The sequence below is a fragment of the Dermatophagoides farinae genome, chromosome 4 (assembly GCF_024713945.1).
Source record: "Dermatophagoides farinae isolate YC_2012a chromosome 4, ASM2471394v1, whole genome shotgun sequence".
Lineage (NCBI taxonomy): Eukaryota > Metazoa > Arthropoda > Arachnida > Sarcoptiformes > Pyroglyphidae > Dermatophagoides > Dermatophagoides farinae.
Genome location: NC_134680.1, coordinates 3,420,708 through 3,433,283, shown reverse-complemented (window position 1 = coordinate 3,433,283; position 12,576 = coordinate 3,420,708). Strand labels below are relative to the sequence as shown.

The window sequence follows — 12,576 nt, the reverse complement described above, 5'->3', positions numbered from 1 at the left end:
TGTATAACTTATATATTCTTTATATATTCAAGGGACCCTAGTAACAAGAAAAAAAATATGGGCCAAATGTGTAGTTACCAGAGTCCTAGAATGCGCTTTCACACACACACACACTCACACACAATATATGGCTGTAAATAATTAAAGAATTGTGGATTGTGGATTTTTTGTTTTGTTTTTTTTGACACTTTAATCACTGTTATTATTATTATTATTATTATTATTGCAGACACACACACACACAATGATGACAGCCATAATTGCCATTAATATTATTAATATAATAATGACGATGATGATGATGATGATTACAATGATTTTATTTTTTTTTATTTTTATTATTGTTTTTATGATGACGATGATTATAATGATGACAAGTTCCTTATAGCAATAATAATAATCATCATCATATATAATCGAAACGAACAAACAAGATTGGCACATTCATTTCATTCATTCATTCATGTGTTGACAAAAAAAACAAAACAAAAATTTCCTGAGCAATATCGGAAATAAAAAAAAAATAAAATAATAATTTTCCCATTTAAATTGCATGTATATGTATATGCTTGCATACAATTGCATAAACGGAAACGGGGAATATTTGCAAAAAAAATAAAAATTTCAAAAAAAAACAACAAGAAGAAAACAATTTACACATGACTACATGATATTTGGATATTTTTCCGCTTTTTTTTTCTCTTGTTAAATAACGAATGATGATTTTGATGAGCATGTTTTCAATTCCTGAATGAATGAATGAATGATTCAATGATGATCAATTTTAAAAGAAAAATGATAATATAACACGACAATAACCCTTTAAGTTTTTAAATTTGTTTAAAGGAAAGAGAAATTTTTACCGTTTCATTTGTGTGTGTGTGTGTGTGTGTGTGTGTGTGTGTGTGAGCGTGTATTGTTAACGATATTTTTACCCGTAATACATTTATGATTTTTATTCATTTTTTTTTACCGGCTAAAAATAAATTTCGGGACATTTCTTTTTATCATGTCATGAAAATGATAATCTATCTAGTGTGAGCAAGAAAAGAGAGAGACAGAGAGAGAAACAAGCAAGCAAAATCACAAATAAATGTTGTGGTTCGCTTTCTTTCCATTACATTCGCACAATTAAATGAATGAATCCAAAAAAAAATCATCGACATTCAACATGATATGTTGTTTTTGATTTTTTTTTCTCTCAATGTTTGAATGTTGATCATGAAGAGACATCAAGATGATTTGTTGGGGCTAAATTTAGCTGTTCAAAGCACAAATGTACAAATGCATTTTCGTTTATAAAAAAAAATACCACAAATTTTTCAGATCAAACATTTTTTATTTTTGATATCCACGCCTATGCCGATACCAAAATGATGATCAATACTGGCTTGTATAGCAATGAGGGTGATGATGGTTTGAACGGGTTAATCATTACGATGCTTGTTCAATGTTCGGTGATGTTTTTTTTATGATGGCCTAAATTATTATCAATTTTTTAGCAATAATAAATGACCGTATAAATATACCAGAACGTTTTTGTTGTTGTTTGATATTGCAAACAAAACAGTTTCAACAACAATAACGTGTCAAAATGATAATCTCAACATTTACATCATCATGATAATGATTGATAGAAACAATAGAATAGCATATATACACACGATCTATAGATGGTAAATTATAATGTTGTGTGTGTGTGTGTGTTTGTGTAATCTTATCCGGATCATTTAATAATGATTTTTTACCCTGGATAATGATGATGATGATGATGATGATTACGGATCTAATTCATTACTTAATAAATTTTCGAGAAGAACAAAAAAAAAGAAAAATCTTTCTAGAAAATCTTATGTATTATCCATCATCGACAGGCAATAATTTCGACAACGCGAATAAACACGATTTTTTTTTCGTTCATCATTTATCTCGATAAATGTCTACGTTTTTTTTCTTATCATCCTTATTCATCATCAACAAAATTAATTAATAATTCAATTCAATTTTATTTAATAATTATCTAATTTTCATGAAATCTTTTACCAATGATGATCATTTAGTAATGACGAAAAAGATTTTCGATTCAAATCACAATCATTCATTAATTTTGGTTTAATTTTGTTTTTTTTTTTGATGATAAAAAAAATTTATGAATGATGATTATCAAAAAGATTACATTATTTATAGAGATAATCGATTGATGTTTATCATCATGGATAATCGTGTGACACGATTCAATTGTGAAACACATGTTGAATTCTACGACGAATGTCGATTTTTAGATCATAAATGAAACCATAGATAAAACCATTGGACATATACACATTATCATTATCATTATGGTGATGATGATGAATACATATATGTGTGCTATATGTCCGGATTCCAGTCATCAATATCAATATATATTACACATGAACATTCAACAGGTAGTATTATATATATATATATAGTGTATTTATGATTGTAATTTCATTGTGTGCGAATCATGTGAATTATATAATGATATCTATTTGATTATGTTTGTATGTGTTATGATCATGGTAATATTGATCATCTTTTACATTGTCTCATTCCATCATTCAATATTTGAAATCAAAACATTAAAAATGATTTATTATAATTCACAATGATAATAATAATAACAATACAAAAAGACACTATGCCAAGAAGAAGGCACTTGTGTGTGTGTGTCATCAATAATTCACAAAGATCATGATGATGATGATGATGATGATATATTTCGTTTGGAAATGTGGAAAAATAAAATAAAATCCAAGCCTTTTGTTCATGAGATATTTTTTTTTTTTCGTTTGTTGTTCGCTTGGTTGGCTGATTCTCCAATATCTTGTCTACCACGATTGGGACACAAACAAAAAAACAAACAAACAAACGGCAATATTATGTACGATTACACACATTATATATACACAATCCCCCGATAGGATGAATGATCAGATTTTTGTTTCCCTGCTGTTTTCTGGAACAAATGATAATGATGGTGATGAGAAAAATGGCAAAAAAAAATATTTTTTTTTTTGATCCATTAATGCCAAATGGATCAAAATGTGAGAATTATGAATTGTTCCAAAAAAAATGTTGATGTTTTTTTTGTGTTTGTGTTTGAATAATAGCAAACAAACAAAAAAAAAATTGCCATACATCTACAGTGTGTTCAATTTACAGAAATGCTCCAAAATAACGAAAACGAAAACGAAAAAAATTTTGAAATCCACACACACACACACACACACACACACACACTATTTGTATTTGTAAATTTGCATCTTTTTTTTCATTTGTATTAGATCAAAATGAATCGATGACCGACTTTTCTTTTATGGTGATGATGATGATGATGATGATGACAATGATCATTATCATTTTTGAAAACATTTCATTCATTTTGATCATTCATTTAACTTAAATGATTGATTTGTGTGATTATTGATTCATCACGATTGATAATGTGCGTGTATTCGTGAATATTTGCGTAATTTGTATCGTTAATCAAATGACAAACAATCTCGAATATCATTGAATTATCATCATCGTGAGCATGATCAAGGAATTATTCGATCAAGAAAAAAAAATTCAATATGGTCAAATCACACATACAAACAAACATTGTCGACATTGACACCACACAATATCATATTATACACAATGTATTTGATTCAAACGAATCAACACATTTTTTGTTTACCATAAAGCATTATGTCATTCTCTTTCTCTCTCTCTCTTTCTTTTGGTTTTTCTTCAAATTCATATTGTCACATTATCATCATCATCATCTAAAGACCCGAAAAAAATGATGATGGTCACATTCCAATGATAATAATTTTTTTTTTAGCAATTCATTGACAATCTTTTGTCTGTGTGTGTGTGCGTGTACATTTTGTACATATTATCAGATCACCATCATCTGAGCAATGATGAATCTTCAAATTTTTTTTTTGCAAATTTTTTTTTATTTCATTTCATTCCATTTTCCAAAACTTATTTACATTTATTATTATGTTGACAATAATCATCGTAATGTCATCTTTTTTTTGTTCATTTCATTTTTTCATTTAAACGTTTCAGGTCAACATCAAATATATATTCATTTAAATATTCACATCGTATTCATACAAACATACGAAATAGAAAGAAAGAAAGCAAAGCAAAGCAAAGCAAAAAAAAAATTCATCAATTCAAAGTTCAAGTAAATCAAGGTGATCATCATCAACGAGACAAAAGGAAGAGAAAAACTTTATATCATTATTATTGTGTGTGTGTGTGTGTATAATTTACAAAAATCGGGGTATCATTTTTTTTTGAAAAAAATTTTTAATTATTTTTTGTAACTTGAAAACAGGTGACAATTTTTTTTTTTGTTCTTTCTTTCTATTAAATGACATCCATAATGATATTCGAGTTGACATTTTTTTTTTATTTTCTTTTCAGAGAGTTCAAGGAATCAAAATTATTGTTCGTCATTGTCGGCCAATTTAGAATGTCCGAAATTTGAAATGAAATGAAAAAAAAAATTTCATCCATTGGTGTGAAATTGTAATCATCATTTTCTTTTTATCCATTTCAATCATCATCATCATCATCATCATCATTATCATCAGTATTGGAACTGTGTGTGTGTGTGTGTGTGTGATTTTTTCCTGAATTATACAAGATCGATATCACACAATCATCATCATCATCATCATCATTGGGGAGAAAAAAATGGTCAAAATGATTATTGTCCATCATCATCATGTGAATGAAATCAATTGAAAAAAATCGATCAATCGAAAATGATGGAATTTACAACAAAGAAAAATCCAAATCTTACACGCAATGCAATGTAAACACAAACAATTGCAATTGTTGCATTGATGATGATGATCATATAAGCATTTATAAATTGCTGTCGTCGTCGTGTCGTCTTGTTTCTCTTTACCAAGATCATCATCATCATCATCATGGTTATGATCATCATCTTCTTCAATTGATCATCTTGATTTCTGTTCTCTCATTTTCTATGAATTTTTTTTTTTTCGTCAAAAATATTTTCTCTGTGAAATTCTCTCATCATCATCATCATCATCATCATTGAATTATTAAGTCACAAGTATTATCATTTGCCACCGTTTTTCTGTCTGTTTGTGTGTGTGTGTCTCTTTTTTTTCTTCTTGTTTTCGGATATGGATTTCGTTGATTTGATTTTTCGATTATTCTATTTTTTTCCATCGAAAAGCCGACAACGATGTATGGATCATGAATGATGATGAAAAAAAAAATAAATTTTTTTTTTAATTTAACACAGACAACACAAAAGAGACTTACTTGCTTCTGTATTTTTCTGCTTCAATAATATTTTTAAAGATATATTGTGAGAATGGTTGATGGTGGTTGAATATCATCATTTTCATTCATGTTTTGACGACATAGTTCAATATCATCACTCATCATTATTTCCATTCATTCTATTAGACGGCCAACGACAATTCGTACATCCATCATCATCAACAATCATCGATTGTCTACAATCGATAGTCGTCAATGTTGCATGTGTTTGTTTTTAAAATTAGAAATTCGAATTTTTTCGTTTTTTCTCTTATTTACCACCCTCTTCATATTCAAAACGATAACGGTCTTTTTTTTGTTTGATGAAAAATATTTCCAGTTTTTATAAATGTGAAAAATTATTTATTTTTTTTTCTCTTCGTCATTGAACCAGTTTTATTTAAACAAAAAATTTTATTCTCCTATTAAAAGTCATCAGCTACCATGGCTATCATTGAATATCATTGGTGTAAGAAGAAAAAGATGGACAGCAGCAGCAGCAACAACAACAACAACAACCGATCAATATTAATGTTGAACAACACTAAAAAGAAAATGAAAAACCGGACCTGTATGATGGTAATTCATTCACGAATATTATATAATCATAATCATTCCTTTTTAATGTTACCATCATCATCATCATCATCGATTTTTACCATCCTAATAATTTTTTTATCGATAATGATTACATCATCGATTTTTGATAATATAAAAATGGTCGATACATCACCTATTGCCGAATCAATGTCAATGTTTCGTTATAAAACAAACTTTTATGAAATGTTACGTATGCGTGCTAAACTAGTACGTCATTCAACTCGTAATGTACATACGGCATTATCATTTCTGAATTCTAATTCGAATAAAAATACATCATCATCATTATCAATGACCAATAATGATAATAACACTAATAATAATAATGATGATCCAATTGGAACAGGCCTAACAACAACAATACCTAATAATGACAATTACGATAATAATAATGATGAGGATCCTGTTGTTGTTGTATCATCCGTATCATCATCATCAATGTCACCATCGTTGACCTCAACAACATTAACAAATAATAATCAATCTGATGATAACGATGATGATATTGTTGTCATAATTAATCACAATCAAAATGATGTAAAAGATCGTGAAATAATTTCACCAACAACAACAACATGGCGACCAAATCTTTCTTATACATTAATAAATAATGATAAACGTGATGATCAAAATGGCCAACAACAACAAAAGCAAAATCCATCCAATGTTGATATTAATAATTCTCATTTAAATCATGTATCGACAATGGCTACAAATGATGATGGTGATGATGATGAACATAATAATTATAATGATAATATCATGGCCATTATTGGTGATGTGGGAGTTAATCATGGAAATAATAACCTGAATAATAATTATGAAGATTATTATGTTGATGTTAATCCTTCATCATCATCAGTGACGACAACGACAAAATTAGTGAAAACGGAATCATCACCTTCATTTACAACAACAACGGAATCAATGCCATATGGATCTAACAACAACAATATAAACAACGATAATCATATACAATTTGTTCCTGCAAGTGAATCATATTCATCATTGACAATACCTACACATTTATTATATCCATCATTATCAACATTTATTATTAATAACAATAATAACAATAGTCATAATAAGCTGGATAAAAACAATACTGTTGGCAATCAACAACAGCACGTGTCATCACCATCATCATCAACAACATCATCATGGTGGAAACCTTCACGTAATAATCATATTTGTGGTATACAATCTTCATATCATGTAGTTTCATCGTCATCATCATTGGTGTCAATGAATTCGAATATTTCTCTATCAACACCAACAACAACAACAACGTCGACAACCGCTATTCCGCAATTGACTACAATGACAACATCCAAATCGAGCACCGTCATATCATCTCCACATTCGTCATTGATTCAACAACAACAACTTCGAACAAGTCGAATCGTTGGTGGTGATGCCGTCATACAAGGCGAATTTCCATGGATGGTAAATATGAATGAAAAAAAATTCAAAATTTCCGCTAAAAAATCTATCTCAATTAACCTATTTTAATCGAAATGAAAAAAATTCACAATGCTCTTACGCCATCTATCGAGAGCGATAGTAAAATTTTTATAAAATTACTAATTCTTTTTTTATTACCTTTCAACAGGTGTCGCTATTGCTTCGTGGAAGACATTATTGTGGCGCCGTTATAATCGATCAGGATTGGCTATTGACCGCTGCACATTGTGTTTATGGTCATGATCCCCATCAATTTACCGCATTGATTGGTAGTATATTCAGTGTTTCGGCATCATCATCATCACGGAAATCATCCACAACAACAACTACAGCTTCGACATTATCACAACAAAAGTCATCAACTCATCGAACACCGTCATCAACTTCTTTACCATCGTCATTATCTTCAACGATAAAACCATTATCAACAACGAATAAAAATTTCTGGAATCTATTCCCACCATTACCGCCACCACATCAGACCATATCGAATGTATTGAAAGAAAACCGAACAAAAGAATATTTCAATGTTGTTGATGATGATGAAGATGATGACGATGTTCATCATCATCATCATAGGCCAATTAATACGGATGATCTAATCATTGTTGTTGAAGATACAAATGAAGATGAAAATAATGATAATTCAGATAATCTTAATACATATCATCATCATATTTCATCGATGGATATGAATAGTAGCCATAAAGAATCATCGAATTCAAATTCATCATCATCGGATGGATTGGAAAAACATGGATCATCTATGCATAAAAAACATTCGAATCAAAATCTTCGATTAGTCAAAATTGAACAATTGATTGTACATGAAAATTTTACTCGTACCGAATTTTTTCGTAATGATATTGCATTAATCAAGTATGTATAACCACTCAAAATTATATGATTTATTCGACAATTAATTCATTATCGATTGACAATCGAAATTTCAACAAAATGAAATGAGTCTCTTGTCATATTGCAATCAGTAGTACCAAAAACACCTGTATTGATTGATGAAAATTATTTTTTCATTTCGCTTCTGTGTGCGCTTATACCACTCGAATACATCTGAAACTGGAAATGATATACAATGCCAGTGACGAAGGAACAGAAAAAATGATTTCTCTGGATCATTAATCATTTATTTGTTTGTTTGTTTTAGTGTTGTTCACCGAAATTTACATCATTTTTTCGTTATCCATACAAAAACTCCACAACCACTCAAACATTTTTTGTACATCATCAAAGTCAGAATACAGCTAATTAATTATCACTATAGTTGTTTATAATAATCAATTCAGTAAGATGAATAATCCAAATGAAGGTAGGGAAGAAACATCATCAGATTAAATTACTTATTCAGAGGTCATTCAGGTCGATTTTTGTGTTTTTTCTTTCTTTCGTTGTTGATTATTGTTGGCCACACCAATCAATACACTTCATCTTTTGCCGTTTTTTCAATTATCTTCTTGGGTTCCTATCCCATTTTTTTTTCTTCTTTTCTCTTCATCGGAGAGAGAGGTGTTAATTAATTGCCAATGATGATGATGGTGGTGGAGGCCTGGATTTTTTGTTTTTGCATTTTATCTTGAATATCATTTGAAAAAAATCGAATAAGATTGAACAATTAATATATCCTTGAACACACCTTCTCTTCAAACCTACCAACGCGTTTTTTTTCGCAAAAAAATTTGATTTGAAAAACGAGGCTCACTTATTTTGACATTATCTTTGGTTTTTTTTTCAATTCAATTTAATTTAATTCAATTTTTATTTTGAATTCATTCAATAATAATGAGATAGCATCATTGTCTATTTAAAATGATGATGATGATTAGTAAATTTCTCTCTTTCTAGACAATTTAAACGACAATTTGATTTATTAATTTCAATTTAAATTGTCGAAAATTATCGAAGCTTTTTTTTGACAGGTGACATATTCATTCATTTGTCTGAGTACATTTCATTTTCAAGACTGTATAAAATTATCATTAATTTTATTCATTTGTTTATTCATTCTCCATAATCACACTATCACCATTATATATAGGCTTAGTGAGAAGTTAATTTATAATGAAAATATATCACCAGTTTGTCTACCAACAATATCGATGGCTACATCTATATACAATCAAAATCATCTAATCACAACATCATCATCAATGATGAATGGACAGCCAAATTATCATCATCATGATTTAGATGACTTGATGAATGAAATGAATATTCCATCATCATCATCATCAACAACAACATCGATTAATAATGTTGATGATGATGATGATGTTGATCAGAATTTAAAATTAAGTCATCGACGTGGTTATCGTGCTGCAGCGGTTTCACCAAGTTTGATACCATCATCATCATCATTGGATCATCATCATCATCATTCAACCGGAATCGTTGTCGGTTGGGGTTCAGTTGAACGTCATGGTGATTTATCCGGTACCGGTTCAAGTGCAACAATGGATCAATCAACACAATCACATCATCATACATTGGCCGATGATTTTGTTGAACAATGGAATCGTATGCGTAATAATAATACTGGTCATACAAACAACAACAATAACATGTATATCGATAATGATAATGATGGCCGTTGGACAATAATGAATCCTGTATTAGATTCAGATGATCTATTACAGTTACGAAAAGTTGAACTGCCATTTATTGATCGTTTTACATGTGAACGTTGGTATGCAAGCCGTTCACGGCCAATACAATTGATTGAACGACAATTCTGTGCCGGCCTTTATGAAGGTGGTAAAGATGCTTGCCGTGTAAGTGTTTTCTATTGAAAGTGTAAGATTTTCAATAACTAATAATTTTATATTCACTATTAAAGGGCGATTCTGGTGGTCCAATGTTGGAACGTTTACTTACATACGATTCTATTAATCATCGTATGATGGAACAGTATCGTATTGTTGGTATTGTATCGGCTGGAATTGGTAAGACTAAGAATTGATTTCTTTCATTCACTTTACTCAAATTTTCAAAAATATTTACACAGGTTGTGCTCTACCAAAATTACCAGGAATCTATACACGTGTTGAATCATATTTAGATTGGATCGAATTGAATATTAATCATTATGAAGAGGAAAAAGTTCGACAACAACAATATAATAATGATAATAATAGTGATTCAAATAACCTTTCCTCATCTTCTTTCATATCACCATCGATAATCAAATCAAATTCTTATCATCCACATTATCCACAAACACATAATAATCATATTTATAATTATGAAACAAAATTAGATAATTATCATTATCATCATCCATCATTGAATGATCATGATATGGATTATGATCAATCTATATTATATCCGGATAATGTATCCGAAATAGAACCAAATCCGGATGAAGATCCAGATCTAGGTTGGAGTAGATAGAGCATAAAAAGTCATAAAGTTCATAATTTTTTTGATGAGAATTTCATTTTTTTTATAATTATTATTTTGCAATGAATTTCTCATATAGAATCGACATGCATACAAACACACCGAAAGCATCTATTGATCATTGACAGAATCTAGTCATATAAAACACACAAATATTTTATGTCGATTACATTTTTCTGTTCAAAAACCATACCAATAATTATGTATGATTATTCAAATTTTCTTTAAAGTTAATAAATTAATTTCAATAAAAATGAATCGAATATAAGATTATTGAACAGGCTGACAGTCATTATTATTATTATTATCATCACGAAATCATTCATCATCTCAATCATCATCCTTATATTATGATTATGGTGTCAACAACAAGTTTATAATTGATCATCATTCATTCATTGATGTATTTCAAAAAGAAATTTGTTTTAGATGATCAAGACAAATAATAATAACCATTGACAAGTATTATCAATGACCAAAAAAAGAAAAAAAAAAACAAAAACATTTTCGATTGTTTTCGAATGGCATTTATTTTGACACCTGTTTGAAGATATGTGTGTGTGTGTGTGTTAATTGAACGAACAAACGAATTGATGTTAATAATGATGATGATCATCATCCTCATCACCATTGATGATGACTAGTCATTTTTTCTTCTTCTTCTTATCATCATGCCATCATCAATGGTAATCATCATCAATTCGTTTTTTTGGCCGTATTGATAGCATACAAAAAAAATTATCCTGATATTAGGAAATTCAGTATTTTTCCGATTTCTCTCTCTCACTCTTATTCGACAAGACAATTTTTTCAAGTCTTTGACGCTTGTCATTTGTTATGAAATTATTATTATATTATAATATAAACGAAAACAAATTAGGCCAATTTGATAATGTTGTGGTGTTTGTGTGATGTTTATTAGAAAATCAATGTAATATGTGGCGGTCATCATTTCATCATAATCATCATCCGGATGATCATCCAATCATTCGACAACGATGATGATGATGATGATAATTACGATTATTCGGATGATATGATTCTTCGTGTCCAATTTTATTATTATTATTTGAATTCAAATGCTAAAGCTTCAATTAAAGGCTCAAACACATACACACACACATTTGTTGTTGTAAATTTTAGTGTGTAACGCAAAAAAAAATAGACAACAACAAATAATTCTTCATTGAAATGAATTGGTTTTGTAGATTGGTTGGTCGAATTTTTTTTTTGGGTTTGCTACGACTCAAAATTTTAATCATTTTTATACAATTTTGTTTATGTCATTGTTCAAGATACTGTAAAATAATAAGCGAGCACACACGCGTGTTCTTATTTATTCGGGGGCCATTTTGTTCGTTCATCTTCATGATGATGATGATGGTCATCATTATCATCTTTGAAAATGGTCGACCATTTTCATTCTTCATCATCATCATCATTGACGTCGTCATCGTCGATCCTATTTCGAATTGGTTTCGATTTATGTCGACTTCTTATCATCATCATCATAATCATCATATATTCATTGGCTGACATTCATCATCATCTTCATCAACCAGGTATTTTTTTTATTTTTTTTTTTTGATTTTGGTCACGCAAAGTCATGCCAAATGGTCATCATCATCATCTTCGTCGTCATCGTCGTCGTTGTTGTTGTCTTCAGAAAATATTTCAACGACTTTGTTTTGTCGTCATCATCATCATCAATATCGACAAAGAGAAAAAAGGTTTTTTTCTTTCGTTCGTCTACAAAAATATAACTCGAATTTG

General features: G+C 29.4%; 1 protein-coding gene across 1 annotated transcript; it reads left to right on the top strand.

Moving 5' to 3' along the window:
* The first annotated feature begins 4,961 nt into the window (after window positions 1–4,961).
* LOC124490040 (uncharacterized) lies at window positions 4,962–11,057 on the top strand. Its single transcript, XM_075730712.1, has 5 exons — window positions 4,962–7,371; window positions 7,538–8,268; window positions 9,443–10,175; window positions 10,241–10,346; window positions 10,409–11,057. The coding sequence occupies exons 1-5, from the start codon at window positions 5,770–5,772 to the stop codon at window positions 10,792–10,794; spliced, it is 3,558 nt and encodes a 1,185-aa protein (XP_075586827.1). The 5' UTR covers window positions 4,962–5,769; the 3' UTR covers window positions 10,795–11,057.
* The last annotated feature ends 1,519 nt before the right edge of the window (window positions 11,058–12,576 follow it).